Source organism: Equus quagga, chromosome 17, assembly GCF_021613505.1.
Source record: "Equus quagga isolate Etosha38 chromosome 17, UCLA_HA_Equagga_1.0, whole genome shotgun sequence".
NCBI classification, from domain to species: Eukaryota; Metazoa; Chordata; class Mammalia; order Perissodactyla; family Equidae; genus Equus; species Equus quagga.
Window position 1 is genome coordinate 28,227,048 of NC_060283.1, and position 26,153 is coordinate 28,253,200.

The 26,153-nt window shown below is 49.4% G+C and overlaps 1 protein-coding gene across 1 annotated transcript in view; it reads right to left on the reverse strand.

Moving 5' to 3' along the window:
• Positions 1-18,775: 18,775 nt before the first annotated feature.
• The window catches only part of PRR5L (proline rich 5 like), a 71,190-nt gene continuing 63,812 nt past the window's right edge, over positions 18,776-26,153 (reverse strand). The window contains exon 9 of the mRNA XM_046644539.1: positions 18,776-20,412. Coding sequence (XP_046500495.1) covers positions 20,018-20,412 — 395 coding nt within the window. The 3' untranslated portion in view covers positions 18,776-20,017. The remainder of the gene's footprint in view (positions 20,413-26,153) is intronic.

Sequence of the window (26,153 nt, forward strand, 5' to 3'; positions counted from 1 at the left end):
TTTTCTTCTTTGTGCTCTCTCACGTGTTTTACATTTTCTACTGTAAACATGTACTTTCATCAGAGAAATTAAATGTTGCCGCAAAACACTTCAACCCCACCAAAAAAGGAAACGATATTCAGAAGCTTCCTGGTCAAACGTCTATTAAAAGCGTGGCTGTGCATTAGGGCGCTGAGGTGACTCATTTCCTGCCTTGCTTATGTTCTTTTTTCCTACTAACTCAGGAGTCTTAATCCAAACAAAAGCAGTGTTTCGCCCAACTTCAGCTTCTCCATCTGTGAAATAAGGAGGGGAGTAGATGCTTCTCAGGTCCACTCCAACCAGAAGATTCTATTTGAAAGTTTAAGTTCTGACCAGCAGAACATTGAATGTTGACGATACTTACAAAAAGATTTTGCCAGTAGCGAGTTGCTTTAACTTATGTTTTGCTGCCATCAGACTGTCCTTCAGCTTAGTGTCCATCAGCTGGGTCTCATCTTAATTTTAATAAGCAATTATTTTACCCCCAACATTTGTCGTTTTGTAATAAACCAGCTACTTATTTCACGCTGGTCATATATTGTGAACACAGAATAAAAGTAACGGTTAAACTGTCACTCCAAATGGAAACTTTCGTTAAGACTTCCACTCAGAGTCAAGTCCTACCTGGAAAGCTGGTTTGAAACATGCAAGTTTCACCCTGTTGGTCTACAAGTATTTGGGCCGTGTATTTATATTTTATTAACCTTTTAAGGTATTTATCTTTTGACATCATTCTTGGACATTGCTAACTTAAAAGTAAAATTTCCTCTTTTCCTGAAGATGTCCAACCCAGTGCTGGATGGACCTTGCTGCCAGTCACACGTTTTGCTCTTGGAAAGCCAGTCTGAGTGTCGGTTTGTAGTTCGGTAGTTTTCTGCTCTCCTGCGGGTGCTGCAGCAGTGGCATTTTCGGGCTGTACTGCAGTATGATTCATCTTTTATTTTGGGGAATCAGAATAGAAAAAATGTGAAAAAGAATGAAAGGTGAGTTTTTCCCCCAATGATGGACTCATCTAGAGATGTTGGGTGATCTCTCGCAGTTCGTCTTGTGGTGGGCATAAAATTCTGAAATTATCCTCCGTTACTGTTTTTATACCCGTATGTCTTAGATGAACTCTGAGCGTGTTTATGATTACGCATGCAGTTAGAGTGCGTTCTCGTTAAAGAGGCGCTGTGGCCTGTCCTTCTTTTCTCCAGGGAGTCCCAAGTCTCTGCTGACCAGAAGACGTTTTTAATTATCAGAGAGGTTTTTCTTACGTGCGACCTTGAAGTACTTTATTCAGTTACTGCTGCTCTTTTCTTGGCTTGCCTCCCTTAAGTTCTACTCATTGTTTCTGTGAGATACTATTACATGTTTCCGTGATGCCAGTTCCCTGGAAGCTAAGCAGTGCAGCGCTTTAAGGAAATGAAAATGCCACAGTAGTCATTTGTATTTTTCTTTTGAAATCAGTTTTTTTTAATTCCCACGTTCCCCTGATAAGCTGTAGTTGGTTCTGCAGTTGGCTGTTAACGCCTCTAGAATGGAGTTGGCAGTTCCGAATTCCCAGTATCCAGAAAGGCCATCTGATGACATCAGGTTAGATGGATCTCTGCAGGTCCTGACCTTCTCCTGCAGCCAAAGACAGATGCTTGCAAAGAGATGCCTAGTTCACTAAATGTCACCGAAGCCTTTAATGTTTTACAGCTTGTTCCTCCCCGAAAACTTGGGTTGTTATTATAAAATTGTAAAATATACTAAAGAGTAATTAGAGATGGGGACAACACCTTGTGGAATGAGGAGACAGATGCTCCTCCTCCTCTCAGTGCTTTCTCAGCAGCACACCAGCCCCGGGAAGGAGGGGCGGCCCCCCCTCAGCAGCACACCAGCCCTGGGAAGGAGGGGCAGCCCCTGCTCTCTCAAGGCCAGGGGCTCTGAATGCAGGGGTGGTCCACTCCCGGAAGGAGTGCTGCTGCTCCCAGCCGCTCCTCCAGAGGGAGAGCCTCGAGAACAGGGCAGGGCATCCGTGTGCTGCTGACTGGTGGCGCTAACCCGGCGTCCTCCCAGGTGGATTTCAGGGTAAGAGCGGAAGTTCAGTGGGAAGAAGGGCATATGGATTCCCCTACCCGAGAAGGAAACGCTGTCAGTGGTTCCAGAAGCCCATCCTAGCAGTTCTCTTCCACTCAGCCCTCAGCAGAATGTAAACTGTGCACGACAGGGACACCGCCCACTGCCGAAACCTTGCCCTTAGCACAGTGCCTGGCACGCAGCACACACTCACATATCTCATAATGAGTGGAAGTACTAGTCAAAGCGGACCAATTTCAGGTATTTGTCACCTAAGTTTTAGGTGGTAAGGCATAGATGTTACTTTTTTTGCTTTTTTCCCCCAACACTTTATTGTGAAATTTTTCAAACATGCAGAAGTGTTGACAGACTTGTACAGTGAACATGCGCCACCTAGAATCTGCAAATAACGTTTGGATACATTTGCCTTGTCGCTTAATGTCACTCTCCCTGAGACTTCTCCACGTTTGGTTTCTCCTCGTAAATCTCACTGCTGAGGGAGTTGAACAGTTTTAATGGAGTTGTCTTAAACTCTTTGGGTAAACTTGGGACATTTGTATTGTAGCTGGAATTGTAGTCCTCACTTGAAGCTAGTTTTAAACTCGTAAATCTGTTATGCTGAATTTTAACCTTATTTATTTTGCCTAAAGGGATGTTTTTTATAATGGATTTGAAAGTCCTTGATCAATTGTGCAGAATATTCTAATGTTATTTTCACACTTGATAAATTATCCAAGGAAGTTCTCTGGTGAGAATGTAATTTGGGGCCCATTTTGCTTGTGCAGGGTTCCAGGATTATGTACCCATGGGCTAAAGAGGTTTTGTAATTTAACATAAGCCACTAAATTAGGAGCTGAGAGACTCAGGTTTTACTCCCAGCTGACCGTGGGCAAGCCAGTTCTTTTGTTGTGTCAGGTTATCTACCTGTACAGTGGGGGCCGGAATTTGAAATCTGGTTATCACTAAGTCATGGGTAACATTTGTTAATGCTCGGAGCTTTCAGGAAAGACACTTCTGAATCTGGGGAGGCTCTTACAGTTCTATAACTATGACAAGCTGCGGAATGAAATCTCACTTTTGAGAAATTGGGGCATGTGCAGGGGTCAACGTGTCTTATCAAAAAGCTGCCGCTGCTTAGAACTTAGCATTGCCACGGAGCCTGTGCGCTCTTCCTGATCCACCTGGACTCGGAAATCCTGTGCTTTGTGAGAGCAAGTGAATGCAGACGGGAGGAGGGGCGCTAACCAGAGACACACTTACAGTCAGAGTGCAGTGTAAAGCAGGGCTGGGGGAGGGAGCACTTAGAGGAATTATCCAGACTCACTGCGCTCGCCCTCCACTGCTCCCCCAGCACCTCGCACCACGAGGACAACAGGCCCTGCTCCCCCTGCAGCTCAGCCTCAGGCGGTCTCCCTCAGGTCAGTACAGCTGGACTGCAGGGCTGACGGAGGGAAGAGCAGGGTCTCCACGTAGTAGATGAGTGTGAACTGTTCTTTCTAAACCCTGGTTATGCATACGGGTTCCCATTCACCTCACAAAGGCACTGGGAGTGTTTAGTTCAGATGGCACCTTTGTAGCAATTGCAAGGATGTGACTGAAACAGCATTCCTTGGATGGCCCTTACTGCAGAGTAATTCAGAAGAACACAGATGCAGACTGACACGCCTGCTCCTCCCGTCTGTTGTTGATATTCTCTTATCAGCCTGTATATGGCACCAATATCTTTCCCAGAAAAGTACTCAGTTAAAACGAAATTCCATCAAAATATAAGTGATGTTCCAGGTGTTTTTAAATAAACTAGAGTGCTTTCATTTTTGCTTTATCTTTGCTCTGTTTTGGAGACGTGGTTTCTCACTGTATTTGGAGGGAAGAAGCGTCGCAGGTGCTAGTTTTCACTTGAAATAAACACAAAATCAGTATCTTGCCCCTTCAGCAAATAGTAGCTGGGGATTCATCCTAGTCTTTGGTGTGGGCTGTGTTTCTGTCCTGCGGTCTCTAAGGTTGCATTTTACAAAACAAAATTAGGCCCAAACCAAATAGAAAGTGTGAAACCAGGTAGGTAACAGGTTGAACTTAGTCCCAACAGAGAAATGAGAAGCCTGGCGAGAGCCCCAGGGCTGTGACTGTCCCTGCCTCTCCCTAGTTCCAGACTCCCTGGGCAAGTTTCTGAGTGACAGCCACCTCTACTGCGAGGTGTCAAAAAGCATTTTAAGGAGCTTTCTATGGGTCAACCCGTCTCTTCTAAAGCAGACTCAGTTTCCCTAAGTGGAATATAAAAGCTGGTAAGAGCTAAATGCTTTACAAAACTCCACCTTAATTTTTAAATTAAAGTTCCAAAAATGAAATACTGTTATTAATCCCAGAATAAGCCATAGAATTTTTTTAAACATTCCACTTCTATTTTGGGTTAGCTTCTTGACACATCTTATTTCTAGTCCATTGTGAATGTCTGTTACACTGTTGTCACATGTTTAAAATTAACTTTTATATAGGGACAGGATTACTTTATAAAGTGACAGTTGCAGCTTTGTCAGGAAATGATGCATAATCACGAAATTTTTGCTTGTTCTGGGTAGGGATTTGTACATTTTAATATAAAAGTGAGTCAGCGAGTTTGATCTTCACAGAATTTGTACTCCTGAAAGCTAAATAGTAAAACCACACTGAAAAGTAGATCCCAAAATCCTGAAAAATAAGCCTTCACCTCCTTACCCCACCTGCCCACTGGCTGCTCTATCCTGATTGGCAGAGGCTGGTTTAAGGAGCGCGAGTCTGAGGAGGGCGGCCACTGCGTCTTAGGCCCAGCTTCCTGTCCCCTGGCTGTTCATGTGACACGAGGAGCCCAGATAAAGTAGACAAAGCCCCGCCAGAAGTACCCAAAGTAACTGCTCATTCCCTTTGGAATAGGAGCCTTGAGGTAAAGTTTCTTTCAGACTTAATCTGATATTCCTTTGGAGCCATTGTGAAACAGGAAAAAGAAAGCAGGTTTTCTGAGTACAACCAAGCTAGTAGAGCTGAATTTGACTTCTGTTTTATGCATTTAGGGTCAGTGTTCTGCCATCTGTTTTTTTTTTTTTTTGCTCACTACCCACAGTAAATTACATAGATAGACAAAGCTAGTCGAATAAATAATATGCACACTGACTCAACTGAAATGGAAAGTGTATGCAACACTTGGTTTTACTCTCTCCAATGTGTTCTGATATTTTCTATTCTTTTTTTCAGTTTTAAAATGTAGCCCCAGAACACAAATGAGTTTATCAGAATGCAGCTTGTCTTAGTCAAGATCTGAGGATTTAAAATAGCCCAGAAAGCTAGAGGCCAAATTCATTCACACACACACACACACACACACACACTCTGTTTCTCTCTCTCTCTCTGTCTCTCTCACTCTCTCTCTCTCTGTCTCTGTCTCTGTCTCTGTCTGTCTGTCTGTCTCTCTCTCTCTCTCTCTCTCTCTGTCTCTCTGTCTTTGTCTCTGGCTCGGTTTCTCTCACGGGCAAATGTCTGCAGGGGTTAGCTGCGGCCCCAGCCCTGCCCCGCCCCTGTTCCATGAGTCTGGGCCCCCTCCATCCCACCCCTGCAGCCCGGCCTGTGGGGCTGCTGCTCCTGGCGCTCTCCCCTCAGCCTGAGGTCACCTCATTGTTTCATGGAGGAAAAGCCACATCTCTTCTCTCTCCAGATGCCGTCCTCTCCTGCTCCACCGCTCCTAAATTCTTCTATCGACTGAAGCTTTAGGAAAACGAAATCCAGAAAGCTTTACAAACTCCTTTGTTGTTTTGTTTTGCTTTGTTTTTGCCATACACCCCGAGGCAGTGAGGTAGGGAGCTACCTGATCGAAGGTGGGAGGCGGGGGCGTGGGGGAGGAGGGGCGGATTTCTTAAAAATTCCATAGTTACTGCCAATGTTGTCTCCTTAATCAGACTGCTAGCTTTCAAGGAAAGAGCCAGCCCTGCCATATCCCAGATGGGAATCAGAGATAGCGACTATGAGCCTGGCATTGCTAAGGGATAATTTTCAAAAGAGAGTCAAATTAGGGCTCTTGTATAGATAGCAAATGAGCACGTTAAAGATTTTATGTAACTCTTAATGAGGGGACCACGCAGATGTTATAACCAAGACACACTTACAGACCAGGAATATTTAAATGGATGTCCAAATGGAGGCAAACCAGCTTCCTCCTCGGGAAGAAAGTCAAGGGAACCTCTCCCCACAAGGCAAAATTTGCATTTCTAGAAACAAGGCTTATTTGGCATTGCTCTCATCATCTACAGGGCAGGGCTGTAAAATAGCTTCCCTGGCGTCAGAATCTGATAACCCTGAAGGGTGTGCTGTAGGCAATGCATAGCGTTCTGTCAAAGCACAAAGCTTCCCCCACACCCTGTACGAAGCCAATGCAGTGTGTGAGTTATCAGTAAGTCCTCCTGAGCTGCCCATCCTGCGCAGAAGGGACTACTCTGTCCCTGGGTGTGAGCGGACAGCTGCTTCTAGCGCCCACAAAGCTCCAGGCAGGAAGACAGGCGTGACTAGAGCAAGCTGCGTTAGGAGCCGTGTGGCAGCAGGGGGCAGCAAAGCTCCGTCCCGAGAGAGTGCAGCCATCAGCGGGAAGTTTGTAAATAGAGTCCCTAGACTTTTAAGGAGTCCGTAAATCCCCCTGAGATGGTTTGCAAAAAGTAGTACTTTATGCATTCTTCTGGGAAGACAGTCCTTAATTTTTTTGCTTTGTCTGATGAAAGCTATGAGGCACTTTCCCCAAATAAGGGAAATTCCACGTCCCAGTTGTCATATTCACACGGTTGCTAAATTAGCTTCAAATTGGAAACACTTGAGGAATTAAGTTGACCCATACAAAACCGCAATTTTTGTAAGGCCAATAAAGAGTTGAGTATCAGCAATTTTTCAAGGTTCAACCTCAATATAGACAGATTCTTGGTGGCCCCACGCCCCCGCACCTGTTTTGATTCAGCCAATGGCTGGACGAACGTCTGCCGTCAGCTGCCACCTCCAAGCTGAAGTTGAGGGAAATGGACTGTTGGACTCCAGTCCATCCCAAGCCCTCGACGTTTAACCCCAGTCGTCTCTGCCCACGCCGAACAGGGAGACCCAAGTCAGCACTAGGACCGTCACCACCACGCAGTCCACCGGGGGCTTTCTCCAGGTGTCTGGTCTGAGGATCACCAGCCTCAGAATCTCCTGGGGGTGCTTATTAAAATACATATCATATGGTCCCACGCTGAGCCCCCGGAATTAGACTTTCCGAGGGGTGGGCTGGGGAACCTGCCTTCTGAACAGGCTCCCCAGGTGACTCTTGTGCAACATAAAACATAAGTCATTACTGGAGATGGGAGGGGAGAGTATAGTCGGAGACCTATCAGCTGAGTCCAAGTATAATAAAATGGTGAATCACGGCTCTCATTCAAATACAGAATGGACCTGTGTCAGAGGTTTTGTTTAACTCATTAACTTACGTCAGAACCATTAGGTGGTAAAGCTGATCCCAAGCACATTTGAGGAAAAAGAGCGTATGTAATCCACCAGGAAGAGCACTTTCCAAACAAGAATGTTAGATAAGATTGCTAGGTTACAGAAGAAACTGCTTAGTGTCCTGCAGGCCAATAAAACCCCATAACCTTTAGGGCTCTTTCCTACCAGATAGAAAAACACAAATTAATGTCTTAACTTCACAGGACCTGGCTATAATCAAATGATGAATAGCAAAGTCAAACACAGACACATTCGGCGAGAAAATTAAATAACCCCTGGCTTCGCCTTGGGTGAACTCGTTAAGTGATGCCTCTGTATGACTTTGGAAGGACAAGCAGCCCAACTTTTTGCTTTATTTCCAACTTTTAAATAATTCTTTTTTTACAGTGAGTGAAGATAGCAGAACATGAAATGTGTGGACTCCACACCTCTGGATGAGAAAATTCAGGCTGGAGCAGATATATTCAAAAACCATAACCAGTTAATTCCCAGGGAGGAGAAACCTGACTGACACACAGAGTTCGTATAGTATGTCCTTGGGTTTACCTCAGACACCGGCTACAGTCACGTCCTCCTGCTTTTTAAATAAGTGACTTGCCATCTTTGTAGTTACTTGGCTTACAAACTAGTCATTCTCTAGTAATTTCTCTTAGAAGTTTATCCTAAAAGTTTGCTAAGGTTTTCAACTGTATTCTTGTCTTTAATCTAAAAATTTGGGCACTTTATTTAAGCGTCAGAAACATCGTCTGATTTTTACAAAACAGTTGTTGACTGGGGGATTAAATATTGACCATCAAGAAACATGAACTGAAATAGAAAACTACACGTCCCAACCCAACCTCAGTGTTTCTTCATCACTTCTTTTGGCTTTAGCGCCATAGTTTAGAAATGAATAGGGGCCGGCCTCGTGGCTGAGTGGTGGTTTGCTTGCTTCACTGCGGCGGCCCAGGGTTTCACTGGTTTGGATCCTGGGCGCGGACATGGCACCGCTCGTCAGGCCACGTTGAGGCAGCGTCCCACGTGCCACAACTAGAAGGACCCATGACTAAAATGTACAACTATGTACTGGAGGATTTGGGGAGAAAAAGCAGAAAGAAAAAAAAAGAGAAGAAAGAAGATTGGCAACAGTTGTTAGCTCAGGTGCCAATCTTTAAAAAGAAAAAAATGAATACCTGTGCTGTGAATAAACCTCTGGAGTTCAGCAACTTCACTTCAGTTCAGTTCCATTTTCTAATTTCAAGTAAAATTTAAATTTAGTAATGTTTGTAATCTTTCCGTGGTTATCTCTAAATGAGCGGAGAGATATTTCTTTTCTTCTTTGTACTTTTCTCTATTCCTTTTTTGTAAACCAAGAACGTCTTTTTTATTAAATTAATTTTTAAAAACTCACTTCATTGATCAAATTTACCATTGTTAAAGTTATTGATAAATACAGCGTCTATCATTTATTGGACCCATTGGCTCTTTAAGTCTTGAAAAAATAATTTGTTTTATTTTAAAATAACTTTATTGAGATATGTTTTACATATCATAAAATCCACCAATTTCAAGATATTTATATGCCAATATTCATAGCAGTATTATTCACAATAGCCAAAAGGTAGAAATAACACAGATGTCCATCAATAGATGAATGGATAAACAAGATGTGGTCTGTACATACGATGGAATATTATTCAGCCTTAAAAAGGAAGGAAATTTTGACACAGGCTACAACATGGATGAACCGTGAAGACATTATTCTAAGTGAAATAAGCCAGTCGCAAAAGGACGAATATTGTATGATTCCACTTACGTGAGGTATGCAGAATAATCAAATTCATAGAAATAGAAAGTCGACTGGCGGCTTCCGGGGACTGGGGAGGGGTGGGCGTAATCGTCTGATGGGTACAGAGGTTTGGTCAGGGAAGATGAAAACATTCTAGAGATGGGTAGTGGTTATGGTTGCACAATAATGCGAATATACTTAATGCCACTGAACTATACACCTCAAAGTGATTACAACGGCAAATTTTATGTTATGTATATTTCACCACAATAAAAAAAAGGAAAAAAATGCCATTTCGGGTGTACAGTTCACTGACTTTTAGTAACTTAACCACGTGGTGTCACCATCATCATACAGCCGTTTCAGAGCATTTTCATCCCTGCAGTAAGATCCCTGATGCCCGTTGACAGTAAGCCCATTGCCGCCCCGCCCCAAGCAATCACTAATATCATCAGCCACTATAAATTTGCCTTTGGACGTTTCATGTGAATGGACTCACACGACATGTGGTCCTTGTATCTGGCTGCTCCCCCCGAGAGTGACCTTCTGAAGTCCATCCACAAGAGCGAGCATGTCAGTGCTTCACTCCTCTTTTACTGGCGAATATGGCTTCACTGTGTGGATGGATCTTGTTTCATCTGTCTGTTCACGGAGCCCAGGGTGTTGATGGTGTTTCCAGTTTGGGGCTGGTACACATAGTGCTGCCATGAACAGTCGTGATTTTCCCTCCCAGAGACAGCCTAAGCTGTGCCACGTGTATGCATATGTGTGTGTGTATAGGTTTGTATATATTTATATACCCGTGTATATATATGTTTGCATATATGTGTGTGTGTGTGTATGCGTGTGTATATTTTTTTCTCTAATCCTGCAAGGTAGGCATAATTAGCTGCATTTTGCAGAAGAAAAGAAAGGTTAAATAACCTTTGGGTCACCCAGCTAGGTTCCCTGGGCACAGAAAAGGGTCTGACGGACCGTGGTGGCAGCAGGGTGACAGAGTGGAAAGAATGAGGTTCAAACTGTGAATAGTGAGCGCCGGCTTCTCCGCAGAGTTCGCTCCCCACTGGTCCTCACCGGCTCCTGGTGGCAGGTTTTGGGGGCTGACCCTCCTGGAGACCATCACACTGATGGGGGGCTCACAGAGGGGATTTCCCTCGGGTGGAGAAACCAGGGGCTCTGAGGGGCCACCCAGCAAGCTCTTGCTTGTCTCAGTGACTGTAATTCTGCTTGGTAATTTAGATTACATTTTCCAAAGAGTGGAGGAAGTATTTACCACAGTGTTTAAAAGTGAGGCCTCAGGAGATGGACTACCTGGGTTCACGCGCTGGTGCTGCCACATATTATTAGCTCTGTGGCCTTGGACTACTTACCTACCCTCTGTGTGCCTCAGCTTCTTCATGTGTAAACTATGAATAACTCACTGGGTTGTTATGAGGTTTAAATGACATAATATAGAGAGAGCAAGGATCACACTGGCGCTTGGCCATAATAAGCCCTGAATAAGTATTAAATGTTGTTATTATACTTCTTTGCTACAGAATTATCCTTGGGGGTCCCAGAGCCTGGAAGACACACAGGGCCCTTCCATCATCCTGACTGTCCATCGCTGTGGCACATCATGCCCAAACCTCGGCTTCTTCTCTGCAGGCTCTCCCCTTTGCCCAGGGGGTAAGAGGAGGGGCGTTGATGACAATCCTCCTGAGAGAGAGGGCCTCTGGGAGCTCAAGGGCAGAGAGCACTCCAGCCTAGACTGCCCGCTTTAGGAAATGCTTCATTTTGGGTTTCCTTGGAGTCCCCCTGCCCCTCCCCCCACCACGACAGCCCCTTTATCCTCCACTCTCTCTCAGGGCTCCTCCAGCCCTTCTGCATGAGCCTGCTCCCTGTCCTCCCCTGGGGCATCGTTGCATTTCAGGTGGAGACCAGAGCTAGAGGCGGCTTGGGAGAGTTTATCCGGGGTTTTCTGCTCTGGTTCCCACCCACCTGCATATGCACAGATTCTGGCTGGAGCGGAAGCCTCTCCTCCCTGAGAACTGCTGCATCTCCCCTTCCACCACCAGAGGCGCATAGCAGAAGCTAAGCCTGAAGCCCAGTGAGATGGCGCTCCCCAGCGGCGGCCGACTGACCGAATTGGGGACGGATACGTGGTTCTTGCAGCAGGCCAGATTCTCGAGAATTTAGCCTGAAAGATTCAAAGTCAGACTGCAGTAGTCCATGAACTGGAAGCCTCTGTACCTTTGGGGGATCAAGTGTATAGGGCAGCAGAGAATTTACACAGAAGTGTTTGTGAGTGCGTGTCAGAGAGAGAGTCAGACGGACAGCCTCTCTCAGCTCTTGAAGGGTTTCCCATCTAGAGTTCCAGGAGTCCCCACAGAATGTCCTCTCCTGAGGTGAGAACGTACTCCTGTGCCTCAGCGGCCTTCTCCACCTGGTTGCAGCAAGCAAGCTATGGGGCACATGGTGCTCAGAAAGCAGAGCAGCGATTAAAAGCTCTTTAGCAAGAAGTCAGACAGAACTCGGTTTGAATCTTGTCTCTGTCACTTTCTAGCTGTGTGACCTTAGACTAATTGCTCCATCTCTCTGAGCTTCAGTTTCCTCACCTAAAGGGGATGATCAAGTTTACTTCATAAAATTGCTCAGAGGATTACACAAAACAATGAATGTGAAATAGGGTGGTGCTTGGCATATAGGTGATGACCAGTAAATGATAATTTATGTATTATAATTCATACCTTCCTTTAAAATCAACGTTTTATCAGTATGAAATTTGCATGACTCTAAATTACCAACCCAAATTTCTTTTGCTGGTGTTTACATGATGTATCTTTTTCCATCCTTTTATTTTCAATCTTCTGTGTCCCAGTATTTAAAGCATGTCTCTTATAAACAGCATAGTGTTATTTTTGAATCTGGTTTAACCATCTTTGTCTTTTCATTGGAGCATTTAGTCCATTTACATTTAATGTAATTACTAACATAGCTGTCTTCTAGTCTACCATCTTGCTACTGGGCACGACCTTTACTCCCAGAATGTGCCCCTTCTGGGGTCTCAACCAAAAGCCTAAGATGTTTGCCAAAGCCCCTGTGTCTCCTCCCCATTACGCAGCAGCTGAAATCTGTTCAGCTCTTCATCTTCTCAGCTGCTGTTTTCTGCTGGGTTTCCCAGAGTTCTCACTGCATGCTTGGTTTAGGAGTCAGCCAGCAACTTGAGGGGAACCTGTATGCAGATTTCTCATTCAGTCCTCTCCATCATTCTTCCTTCAAGTTCCAGCTACTCTGGCCGCCTTAAACTCTGATCTCAGCGCAATAAGACTGCTGCTGCTTTCTGCTATCACCCATTCCTCCCTGCCCTGCGCTCCCCAAATGCCCACCGGCCCCCCCCCCGCCCCCATCCAGTGATTTGGGAAATGCCCTCAGGAAAAGCCAAGACAAATGTGACGCTCCTTCATGCTTCTCCTTCTCTTAGGGATCGTAGCGTCTCAGATCCTGCCTGCACTGCATGGGTACTTTCCAATTCCTTCAAACAGTTGCTTTCTATATTTTTTCCAGTATTTATAACTATTTTGGCAGGAAGATTAATCTGATACAAGTTATTCCCCTACAGCCAGAACCACAAGCCTTATGCTCTTTCCATTCGCTGAGCCCTTCTCAAAACTGCCTGAGAGTGGGGAGCAAAAGTTTCTGCTGGCAGGCAATTGACTTGAACCTAGTTCAGTCTACAGAGGATGGGATGACCTCATCAGTTGGACTCCAGACAAAGCGATCTGAGATATTTAACTATCAGACTGAAGTTTAGGTATTTGTTAAAAGTTATATGGTCTTGAGAATATGAAAGAATTCAGGAGCCTATTGGGTTCAAGATATTTACATTGCTTAGGATCCTTTTCAAAGGTTATTAGGCCAAAAGAACCAAGAAAATTAAGATCCAATTAAATGAGTGACTTGGTAAGAAGGGCATGCTTCTGAAGGTAGACTGAAGAATAATTGTGTAAGACAATTGCCTACGAGATTGCTTCTCTCAGATTATGAAGTTGACTGAGCAATCATAAATAGCATCCAGTGTCTCTTGGGGATGCTGACAAGAATCAAGTATGCCTCACCAGGAATCTCAAGAATGCTGAGGAGCAATCAGCAAATGACTGGAAACATTTTGGTTTCCTTAGTGGGGGTGAGAAGAACCACTCTGAAAGTCTGCAGCTCTGGCCATCGGTAACCGCGGTTAACTGGGATGGCTGTCGTCGTCTTCAGCGGGCGTGTAGTTTTCAACCCTGGTGCATCAGTCAGGGTCTAGTTGGGGGGCAAAAGCCACATGGGTCATTTTAACAGAGAGAATTTAATATAAAGAATTATTAATCTGGTATTGGACAAATAAAATGGCGAACAGGAGACACAGAGGAATCACACAAGTGGTAACTACAGGAAGTAATTACCACCTTTAGAAGTGGGGAAACAAGAGAAAAGGTTTGCGGAGGATAGAAATTTAAATAGTTGGGGGCAGGGCTCAGTGCAGCCGGTGCTGCCATCTCCAGGGGAGACGCTGAGCTTGGCTCTGGGAGGGTGGAAAACTGCCAGCTGGAACTAGCTGCAGCTGCTGGTCCCCAACTGTCCCTGCCAGGCGATGATGACAGAGACGGGAAGCAGAGAAGACAGACCCTTCCCAAGGCACCGGCCTCGCGGGCTCCCTCTTGCGGCCCCATTGGCAGACCCCAGGAGGAACCCAGCTAACAAAGAGACAGGTTTGTGGAATCCCAGCCAGCCCCAGGGTCCCAAATGCAGAAACGGCTTGAAGCTGAGAGAAACAGCTCACCAGCACACGGAGAGGCAGGCTTATGTGTAGGAAGATTTAAAAGGAGCAGAACCACAGCACTGGTATTTTTATGTTAGAAGGAATCTGCATATTTGGTGTTTCAGACATGTGATATGTAAGAATGGAAAGCTTAAAGAGTAAGAGATTTATAACTTCACTTTAAACATGTAATTGAGCAGTTAATTTAGACTTGTGATTTTTTATGGTGACATCTAAGTAAAATATAGAAACGTTTAAATTTTCCCTTATTTTTATAAGTTTAATTTATTAGTTTCCATAAGAATTTAGGATTTGGGAAGATTTTGTATGCTGTCAGAAAAACCGAAGTACTTAAAAAAGAAAGAAACACATGAACTGTATAAATGCACGTGTTTGAAGGGCTGAGCTGAGCTGGTGAACAGCACCAAGCATTGTTCAAAGGCACCTCCAAAGTTATTGCTAGAATCGGCTAGACTTCGAATAATAAGATTTGTAAGCTCAACTTAAAAGCCTAAAAAAGGTTTTTTAATCTGTATCTTAAATTCAATATTGATTCTAAAGACAAAATTAATTGTATTTATTAAACGATTACCAATTATTAAACTTATTAAAATATTATTTTTAAAGCCAAATTTAAACTTACCAATTTTTAAAGGAAAAAACCCCTCTGACATCTTTTCTACATGAGAAATCTGCCGTCCAGGACAGCAGAGTCCCCACCCCCGGCCCCACTCCCCATCCCCACTCCCCATCCCCTGAAGTTTTCCTAGAAGTGGCTGGAGAAGAGCAAGAGAAGCAACTTTGCTTCTCCGCTTTTCTGGAAACCCAGAAACCATCTCGCCTTGTAGCAGGCTGAGATCACGCCCTGGCTTGGCTCTTCTGCTTCCTCACCTTCTGTCAAGCCAGGATAACATGAAATAGGATGGCCAGGAGATTTGGGGTGAAGGAACCTGGGGTGGAGTCCCAGCTCCATTGCTTAAGGAACTCAAGCCTCAGGTCCCCCCCCCCCCAGAAAATGGGGGTGATACTGCCTTGCAAGGCTGTCATGAGGACCAGCACAGTGCTGGGCACACCAGCCAGCAGAATCGGAACCTTCCTGTGCTGGATCCTGAGGGCAGCCCGAGCACACTGGCCTGGGACTCTCCCTCTTACTTCTTGGTGGGAGGCAAGCTCTCTCCCCCTCCCTCGGGCACATGTTCCAGGCCCCAAAGGCCCCAAAGGAATTTCTCACCACAGACCGAAAGAGGACAGGCCAAGGAAGAGGCGGCTGGGTCGGGAGCAAAGCAGCAGCCCTGGGGGCAGGGTTGGCTCGCTCTCGGCAGGGATAGGCAGCCAGTGGCTGGAGCAGGAAGGGGAGGGGTTGCAGGGAAGGGCTCAGATGTGGCCCCCCTGTGTTCACAGGTCACCTGGCCACTCTGTAGGCCAGTTGGAACATGCTTAGGGAGCAGCAGGGGGAAGGGCCTTGCCACAGGAGAAAGGAGAGCGGGTGAAGGAGAGCGGGTGAAGGTCCTTTCTGCAAGTACTGGGAGGGAAGGAGTGGGGACCAGAATCATCACCACCCCACTAATTCGTCAATGCACTTCCCTGAGAACTGTCCCTGTATTGCTAGGCCCCAGGCATGCAGCCAGAAGTCCTCCACACCCCTGCCTGCCCAGCACATGCACTGAGAAGGCACAGAGGCGCATGCCTCCTTCTCCCTGGAGAAGCGGTGCGGAGGGCCCCGGGGGACTGCGGGCGCAGCAGGGCGCAGGGGGGGTGGGTGGCGGTGGAGGGTGGCTTCCTGGACAGTGCCAGTCCTGGTGAGGCTGACACTGGTTCACAGGGAGTCAAAGAGCAGCAAAGGAAGCCAGAAAGGCAGGTGGGGGCCAGCTGGGGAAGGACCTCAAAGTCAAGTTCAGGGGCGTGGATTTTGTTGGAAGCCAGGGAAAAGTTTTAAGCAGGGATTGCATTTTAGAAAGATCAGCTGGTGGTGTCCATAGGGAGAGAGGGATCTGGAGACAAATACGGGAAGTACCAAGTCGTAGGAGTCCAGACAGGGAACCATGAGGGCCTGACAGGCACATGACACAGGAAGTAAGAGAAGGGTTGGAGCAAGGGACTCCAGCATCGTGGTCACCGTGGGAGTCCAGGCCACGGTGGGTGGAAGTCAGGCTTAAAGGCCCCTGGGCCAGGCCAGCCAGCTTCCCCTGACCCCACCTGCCCAATGCAGTCTCACCCTCCTGGGGTCCCCAGTACACCACGTGGTGGCCTTTCTCCCACGGAGAGAGATGTCAGCAGAGGAGGCTGCAGAGGCAGTGCCCACAGACACCATGAGACGGAGAGTATCCTGGATTAGGGGGTGGGCCCAATGGAATCACGGGGGTCCTTGAAATTAGAAGAGCGGGGCAGGAGGCAGGCTGGCGTGATGCACTGCGAGAGGGATTCAACCCACCACTGCCGTTGTTGAAGACGAAGGGGCCACAAGCCAAGGAATGGAGGCGGCCTCTAGAAGCTGGCAAGGACAAGGAAATGGAGTCTCTCAGAGAGGAGAGGAGGGCAGCCCTGCCGACACCTTGATCTTCACCCAGTGAGACCCACGTCAGGCTTCCAGCCTACAGGGATAATAAACGTGTGCTGCTTTAAGCCACTAACTTGTGGTGATTTGTCATGGCAGTTAGGAAACAAAAGCAAACGTGCCGCTGGCTCCCTGTCACTCAGGTCTCAGCTCGAGTCAACTTTGGAGAGACTTTCCCTAAGGCTGCCCTCTCGTCGCTCCTCGTCACCATTCTGCCACTTTATTTCAGCCAGTTGTTCATGATTTGAAATCCTGTTGACATGATTCCCCTGTTAGATTGTAAGTTCCCAGAGGACAGGCATTTGGTCATCAGTCCGTCTCTGCATCCCCAGACCAAGAAAAGTGCCTGCGCAGTGGCAGCTCCAGGAATGTTTGGTGGGTCGATGAGGGGATGCGTGAGAGAACATGGGGGCACACCCGCGCCGTGAAACCTACGCAGGCCGAGCGCTCAGCGGCTCCTCTCCGTCCTCACAGCCTCTGAAGGCTCAACCGAAATGTACACGCCCCCCTCAATCCTCCAGCATCTTCGCTCAGTTCAGGTCACCTCTCCCTCGGGCTTATGCTGCTCTAGCCCTCCCGGGAGAGGAAAATATTATAAATTCCCTCTGCCAGACAGAATCAGAGGGGAAGGTATGGGGAGAGTCCGTGAGGAAATACAGCGAGGGTTCCCTCCAGGTCAAACACTCCAGGAGGAGAGACCAAGCTGGTGTAGGAGAGGCCTGGCCCTCTCGGACTTGCTCAGTGTTTCCAGGGCGCTGCAGACAGGCGGTTTCTCCAGGAAATGGCTTGCCGGTGCAGCCAAGGACAGCAACAAAGCCCAGGGGAGACCGGCGAGCTGCGGCCGCTGCCCACCGTGGGGCACAGGCAGGGAAGGCAGGCTCAGGCAGTGCAGACAGGACACACAGACTCATGGGCTGCCGCACTTGCACATGCAAGCGAGATGCACAGCGCGGGGCAGGGCGACGTGTACAAAATGCTGGTGACTGAGTCCGTGTTAGAAACAGACAACATGAAAGGCTTCTGGCTTGTGAGCTCACTCCAAATTTAGAGTCGTGATCACTTCCTGTCATTAAACCTCAGCCACAGGAAGATCCTAGCTTCAATAACAAAAACGAATCTTCATCTCATCAAGGGGAGAAAAAGTGGTTAAAAACACTACAGCTGTCACTCTCGCAGTAGTTCTGATGGCTAACGTGCCCAGAAACATCAAGAAAACTTTTTTCTGTACAGTCTGAAATATTTACTGTCCAGTTATCAGGGGTGTTCCTCAAAGGTGGCGTTGTAAACTGACTAACAGCACTTAAGTGCACTGGGTCTGAAGTGACAGTCCCATTCTCGACCTGAGAGCTCACATATTTACTGATGACTGCTGTCCTCATCAGGGGCATTTTGTATGTGGAAAAGACATTTTAAAAACATATATACTGTGAATGTTGCAAACTAAAAAAGCAAATCCAAGCACGATTAATTACTTTGCCTGGATCAATAAATGCTAGTGCCAAGTGCTGTCGTATACCAAGGAGGACAAAAGCCCTCAGCTGAAGAAATCATATTGCTGCTACTTACTGATATTCCATTTCCTAAATGCATGTTAGTCAATTTGTGGACTTTATCCAACACACACAGATTTTTCTTGGCTTGGAATTCTCAGATCTCTTTTGGACATTTCTCTTCCATCACTCTCTTAGAAGGATGAAAATGAAAGGACTTTTTAAACAGAATTTCCAAATTACAAGCCACCAAAAGCACAACTCGGGTCATATTTCAGATCTTCACCCAGAAGGGAAATGCCATCAAGGTTTGGATGTGCTGAGGTCTCTCCCCCGCTGGCAGCTGAAACTTCCTCATCCTCTCCCAGCCGCCTCCCGCCCCTTTCAAAGCCAAGCTGACTCCCGTCTCTGAGATTTCACAAACAGAGAGACTAAGAGAACACCTAGAAGGTGCCAGAAGGATCCAGAGCCTTCTCTTTTTTCTGGAGCTGTCATCAGTGGGGCCAACAGGCAAATACGAAGAGAAGAAGAGGGGTTCAGGGTGGATAAGAGCCGGGGCCCGGAGAGAGCAGTGTGGAGGACCGGCACAGCACCAAAGCCCACTGCCCCAAACAGCATTCTGAGACCTCACATGGGAGAAATTCCAGGCCCTTCCGGGCACTTCTTTAATCCCAGGGAACGAACATCTCTCCAAAAGGCCCCGCCCACATCTCCCCGTCTCCCCTCTGGGAAGCAATGAGACCTGCCACTCGGCCGAGCCCTCTGCTCACAGAGCAAGCTGAGACCCCTGCAGCAGCTTTTCCTCTAGACTATGACACGCACACACACAGGCCCTTCTGGATTCAAGTCCGGCAGCTTCCAGAGCTGCAGCCCATGAGCCCTGCCCGCACGGAGGACTTTCCCCTCACCCACTGCCAGGCTCCGTTTTTAGGGGCGTTGCTTACTTTTTAGTCTGAAGACATGCCCCGTTGGAAATAAGCAGTGCAAGATCCTACGTGCAAATATTTGCAATTTTTTTTTTAAACGATGCACATTTAAAAAAAATTCAAGTCAAATCCAGGAACAGACTAGCTGGTTGGTAGCAGCTGGCCCCTCACTCACACTAGGAAAATGGTCAGTTTCTGAAATGAGGGAGGGAGGAAGGCACCAGCTACGCCACCGGGGAGGTCAGTTCCTTGAGCTTGGGAAGAAGCCCAAGAGGGAAATGCTGAGGCTTGATCGGAGATGGGCTCTCCCCACCCTGTGGCCCCCCTGAGCCAAAAGCCAAAGGCAGCATGGAGGGTCTAGATGGAGGTGAGGGTGGCACCTCACCCACAAGGCAGGCAGCTCTTCCCCAGGAATTCTGAAACTAAAACAAGGAAGACGCATCCCCAGAGCCCTGCTGTGTAGGGCTGCAGGCTACCTATACTCCACTAGACGGGAGCAGAGGTATCTCGCTGTCACCCGTAAGGCTCCGCATCACTGGAACCCAAAGGAACTCTGAAAGCCAACACATCCTGGATGGTTTTGCATGTGGCCCAGACAAGCTCTTGCTATGGGAATGCCAGGGATACGGGATATATCATTGGGAGTATGAGGCAGTCCAGTATCTGAGGGGAAAAGGCCCGGAGGTGAGCATGTGAGTTAGGCAGGCAAGGCTGGAAGTCAAGAAGTGAACATTAGCAGTTGGGTCTGTGTGTCTGCAGAGCAGCGGTCACAGTCATGAGAAAGGGAGGCTGACAACAGGGATTTACCCAGCGCACTCAGACTAGGCCCGAACCCAAAAGGCCAGAAGGCAGCATGGCCCAAAGGAGGAGTCCCTCAGCTGCCCGGGACGGGGCATCCTCATCCTGGTGGGCATCCAGGCAGGAGCTGGGAAGTCCCGAGGTGGGCCTTCAGCCGAGGGAAGCACAGTTTAGCTCCGAGCCCTCCTGGCTGCCCGCTGCCACCTCCCCCAGCTCCTCAGTGCTGTCGGTGATGTTGGGCTCGCTGGAGCACTGCCGGTGGGGCGGAGAGAAGCTGGGTGGCAGGAGCAGGTGCTGGTCCTCAATGCCTGGCTCCTCGCCCAGGCCTGAGTGCATCATGGTGGCCATGGCCAGCAGCTGGATGTCCGAGTGGGCATTGGCCACCGTGTGCCGCCGGACACTGCCACACTTCTCCAGGTAGGCCTCCCCCTCTTGCTCCGTCAGCGGGGTCAGGGCCATCTCGTTCAGGGGCCGGCTGACGGTGGTCACTGGGGAGGCGTAGTTCAGGAGAGTCACCTTGGGGCGGACCCGGGAGTGGCGCCTGGCTGCAAGAGAAAAACCAGCAAAGGCTGTAATGGTGGACAGAGAGCAGGAGTCCAAAGCTCGGGATCTGTCGCGGGAGGAAGGCGGTGGCAGCTCCACCTGCAGGACCAGCGTTGGGTGCAGCCTGCGGCAACGCGAGGGGCGACCTTGGGAGGGCTGAACTTTTCTCTTGCAGCTTTATCTGTTTATGCCAGATGCTGCCCCCGACCAACCCTCCCCATGTATTAGGGGTCACCAAAGGACTTTCCTGATAGACTGGGTTCAAGGGCATCTCTCTCTCCCCAGCTGCTCCCCAAGCGTCACTGGATTTGCCCTGAATTCCCTTTCAACCAGTCTCCTCTGAAGACCTGGGCACTGGCTGGACCAGCTTCTAAAAGAAGTCTTCTAGCTCCATTCAGCTAGAGGTAGCTTCTGCAGGGTCAACCTAAGATTAAATCCAGAGGAAGAGGTAACTGGGGGCCCCTCAGCCATCAAAGCTAGCACAGTGGGTCATCCCCCAAATCCTCCTGAGCCAGGACCATCAACGCTCCTTTCCTCCAGCCAGGACGACGGTCTGAGACCCACGTTCTGTACAAGTCAGTATCTGGATTCAAACAGCCTTCAGCACCGTCACCGAACGGGCTAGGCTCCAGGAAGGCAGACAGGAAGAGCGAGGGCCGGACACGGATTATTATGCTGCTGCTGCTGCTTGAATCCTCACCACGTTCCAGAAACTTGACATACATTCATCTTCTGAATCCTCCTAAGAACTGAACCTAAGTCTTGATGCATCATTAGCTCCCACTTTACAGGAGAGAATGCTGAGCCTAGAGAGGTAACAACTTACCCGCGCTCACCCAGCTAGAACGTAGGAGAGCCGGCCTTCCAGCAAGGTCTGTCTCTGCAGACGTTGCCCGGCCAGCTGCCGTGCAAGCACACAGACACCTATCACCAGCGAAGTTCCCGAGGGAAGGACAAGCCATGTGTGTGAGGTTCAAAGAGAGGAAAAAGCTTGCCGCCGGGGGACAATCGGGAAACTTGCCAGGGAGGATGTACATTGGAGATGGGCCTTCAGAGTAGCAGAGCTCCCAGAAGGGAGGGGGTGGTGGCGTTTTTTTTTTTTTTTTTTTGAGGAAGATCAGCCCTGAGCTAACTACTTCCAATCCTCCTCTTTTTGCTGAGTAAGACTGGCCCTGAGCTAACATCCATGCCCATCTTCCTCTACTTTATATGTGGGACGCCTACCACAGCATGGCTTTTTGCCAAGCGGTGCTATGTCCGCACCCGGGATCCGAACTGGCAAACCCTGGGCCACTGAAGCGGAATGTGTGCACTTAACCGCTGTGCCACCGGGCCGGCTCCCCAAGCACCACAGGCCATGGGCTGGCTGGACCCAGCACACACGAAGTGAGGAGATGCACCCCAGCAGGTGGGAGGGGCCGTGCCAGAGGACGGCCCTCGAAAGCCCCAGGGAACCACCTGTGAGCAATCAGAAGCAGGCGGGGTGGGGGCTGGGCCTCAGGGACACTCACTGGGCAGGAGCCAGCACGGCTGGAGCCTGAGAGGCCAGAAGTCAGGAAAGCCAGCGAGACCACGTATAATTTTCTATAATGAATATGGATTACAAGTGGAAAAAAATCAGCACTAACATCAGAATCATGGTGACAGGTGACCCAGACAGGAACCAGAGATGGGGTGGTGATGGGGGCCAGACGAGGAAGAGGATGGGCTGGCGATGCCAGAGATGACACGACAGACGCCAACAAACAAGGGGCCGAGGGCCGGGGAGGATGCAAGACGGCGGCAGTGCCAGGCCGGGGGCAGGACCACAGGGGAGGGGCTGGGACAGCCAGTGGACACGCCATTTTGAAGTTGGGGAAAGAAGTTGCAGTTGAAGATAGAAATTTGAATATATTCCCAAAATATTGAAGCATGTAAGAAAATGTTCACAGAATAATATTTGGTGACAAAAGCAGAATATAAACATTCTTATTATTATAATATGCATTTTTTTCCTCTTTTAAACAAAACTGGGGTTATACCAGGTGTTGCATTCACACACATACATGCACACGTATGTATAACACCTGAGAAGTTTATACATCAAAATGTTAATAGTAGTTATCTCTGGGTAGAAGGATTACAGTGATTTTTAAAGTTTCTCCTTTATCCTTTTAAAAAATATTTTCCACATTTTATTCCACGTGCATGCATTTCTTTCACAATGAGGAAAAAACATTTTGGGATATAACAACTCTGGAGTCCCCGATGGCTGTGGCCCTCAGAGAGAACATGACCCCTCTGAAAATGAAGAGAGGGGTCAAGGGTTAAGTCATCTCTCGTATGCCTGCATGCAGCGGGCGGATGCTGCCAGAACGACGATTAAATCACTGACGATAACGCAGCCGGGAGCACTGAAGAGGGGCGGGCGCTGTTCTAAGCACCTTGCTGTGACCCCTCTCCCCCTGGGGAAGGGGGTCCTGTTACCATTACTGCCACGTTACAAATGAGGAAGCCACAGCACCGAGAGGTCACGTAACCTGCCCAATGTCACTAAGAGGAGGCAAAGCTGGCCTGGAACACAGGTCCTGACCTCCAGAAGCCAAGCATCTTCACCGATGAGCCCCCTGCCTCTCCAGGAGGAAGGAAACACTAGGATGGGCTGGAGAGGTGGGAGAAGAACTGAAACAGTCAAGCAACTGAAGCCCAGGGAGAAGATTCCAAAGGAGGAAGCATAGATACCAGCCACACAGCAATTCCCAGGGCCTCTCCTCTCCCCTCCACGAGAAGCTCCCTCTGGGGTGGCTCCCCTGGAGGCACCTGGCTCTTCCACGCTGAGGCGCGTGTCAGCTGCGTGAGCTGGATGAAAGATCCCAGCGCAGCGGAGGAGGCTGAGGGCGTAGGGTAAGGAATGCCGGGTCGGGGGGCTCTGTGCCAGGCCTCTGCTGCTTTCCAGCTGCCCTCTTCCTGCCGGGGCACTCCTCTCCCAGCCTTCCAGCAGCCCACCCAGTGCAGGGTCCCTGAGACCCTGAGGACCCCAAAAGAAACCCACTCCCTCTCTCAGCAGGGGACGGAGCAGGGAGCAAAGGAGAAGGGCCTGAGCGCAGACCAGCCCTGGGCGCTCTGACAGGATCAGGAGAGCACGCGGTGCCGCTATGGACGAGCCTTGGGGACGCGGCCTGTGTGCTTTAGTTTACTCCTGGCTCTCTACTTGGATCTGGGGGCCCTGACACACACTAGGGTCACTTCCAAAGCTCCCCTGCTGGACGGACGTAGCAGCGAGACCTGCCACGTCCCTCTGTTCAGCTCTCAGCAGGGCCTGTCACCGGGCGGTTTATACGTCCTGTGCATACACATGTCCATCTACACACGTATGTACATACAAACAACGACGAGAGAACAAAACCCTAACCCTTAGGAATAAGTCGCCAAGTCTGCTGGCTCGGAGCCCCAAGGGAGCTGTTTGGCTGTAGGACAATATGTTGTCATGCCCGTTGTTCACTGGGGAAGACTGTGGCTCCACCAGCTCCTCGGTTCTAAAGGGCAGTGCCCAGACCCCCACTACATGCCCTGTGTGCCTGGCCACGCTGCTGCTGCCGGCCCACCCGCCGAGGTCAGGTGACAGCAACCATGGCCCCCAGCAGGCACCAGACAGGAGGCCGTGTAGTCTGGGGGAGGCTGGCCACTGGCCCCCTCGCTGGGAAGAAAAATAGGAGACAAAATGCCAAGGAACAAGCAAGACAGAAGAATCCACGCCAGGCGTTCACAGAGGCTCTGCCTGAAGCACGTGTGCTCCAGCCATCCATGCCCCGCATTTCTATCACGTTCCCACATCTTTACAAGAACCATGCATTACTTTTATGATCACAAAAATCGATAACTATAAAACAGAAGCACTGGAAGAGTTCAAAGAAGCAGGGACCTCATTAAAGAACCATCCTTAAAAAAATGCCCTTGAGGGCCGGCCCCAAGGCCAAGTGGTTAGAGTTCTGCGTGCTCCGCTTCACTGGCCAGGGTTTACAGGTTCGGATCCTGGGTGCGGACCTACTCAGCTCATCAGCCAGGCTGTGGAGGCATCCCACATAGAAAATAGAGGAGGACTGGCACACATGTTAGCTCAGGGCTAATCTTCCTCACTAAAAAAAAAAAAACAAACACACACCCTGGAAAACAATTCATTTCTCTCCCACTGCTGTTAAAAGTCAACACTTTAGATTGGTGGGAAACCTGTGCTGTGGCCCGAACCCTACACCCAGCCTGGCCGGAGAGTGGCCAGACTGTTTGGTCTGCGTGCAGGTCTCTGTGTTAACGAGACCAGGTGGCTGCGGGCAGGAGCGGGGCGGGGTCTGTGTAGATGACAGGGCCACAGGGGCAGACAGCATCTCCACAATGTCTACTGTGCACAGAGACTCCAGTGATGTCTTACGGGAGTGTGGCAACCCAGGGAATGATTCTGCTTGGGGACAGGTATCTGGAAAGGAGCAGGACTAATGTTAGGCTTTCAGCGTGGCTAAGACCTGGGCCAGGCAGACATGAGGGGGGACACAGTCCAGGGAGAGAAAAGAGCTGGAACAAAGGCAGAGGGGATACAGGGCAGCTTGAACGGGGCAGGTGTGCACAGCAGACACATGCAGCATCTCTGGAGGAAGTGAGAATTCATTCCATCACTTCCAGGGGCCCCAGCTTGGTAGCAGGAGCCAGGAAAGATGTCGCAGACAGGTGCCCCCACGTCGTCCAGCAGCCTGACTGAAGCTCTTGGAGGGCTCAACAGGGCAGCAAACAGGAGCGGCCACTTCAGCTGCTACTGAGAGCTGGAGCCAGAGTGAGGGGGGTCAGCCTCAGGGAGGGGGTCTCAGGAAACCCATCCCTCCTTCAACAAACATTTCCTCAGCTACTATGTGCAAAATGCCGTGCTTGCTGCTGAGAAACATAAAGCCGATGTGGGGCCTGGCCCAGGGGGTGGAGCCATGCCAGATCAGAGTGTGTGTGTGTGTGTGTGTGTGTGTGTGTCTGGTGGAGGGTAGGGTCCACTGTGTGCTCGGAACTGTATCCAAAAGGGAGGCACCTCACTGACGCTGACATCATCTCCGGAGCATTCTGCAGAAAAGGCACCTGAAGCCGAGATGCTAAAGCACCATGACAGTCAGCGAGGAAGCCAGGATTCCAGCCCAGGGCTGACAGCAGAGCCCAGCTCCTGAAATAACTGTTAAAACCCAGCCCACACGACGACTGTTGGGGCAGAGATACAGACGAGGGCACCTGGGGGTTCAGAGAGGAACCGCCATGCAGAGGGGTCCTTTCAGAGGGGCCTGCTCCCTGACAGGGACTCAGCGACTGACCCCAGCCTGGCCACTGGCTCACTCACTCCCTGAGAGGCGAGGGGTGCGAGGCCTGGGAACCGGGGGCCCACGCGCTCCTCGCCCTCAGCAGGCGCACGGTCTAACGGGGAGACTGACAAATAATCAGGCCAGGACTACCCAGCACAGCAGGGCCCGAATGCTGTGTGGGGCCCCCAGGAGGCACGCACAGCTTCTCCCTGGAGTGGCCCACGCGGCTGCCTCCGCCGGGGCCACAGACCACAGACGCAGGGGTCAGCCTCCTCCTCCTCTGAGCGCCCCAGGCCCAGAGATGTGACTGCAGGCCACCGCTGCAGCGCTGCCGTGGCTCCAAGGCCGGCTGCCCGTCCCGCCCCGCCCCTCTCCTCCGCTGGCCCCTGCCCCGGCTCAGGGCGAGGCTGCTGCTCTGCCTTCTGCTTTCTGGCGGA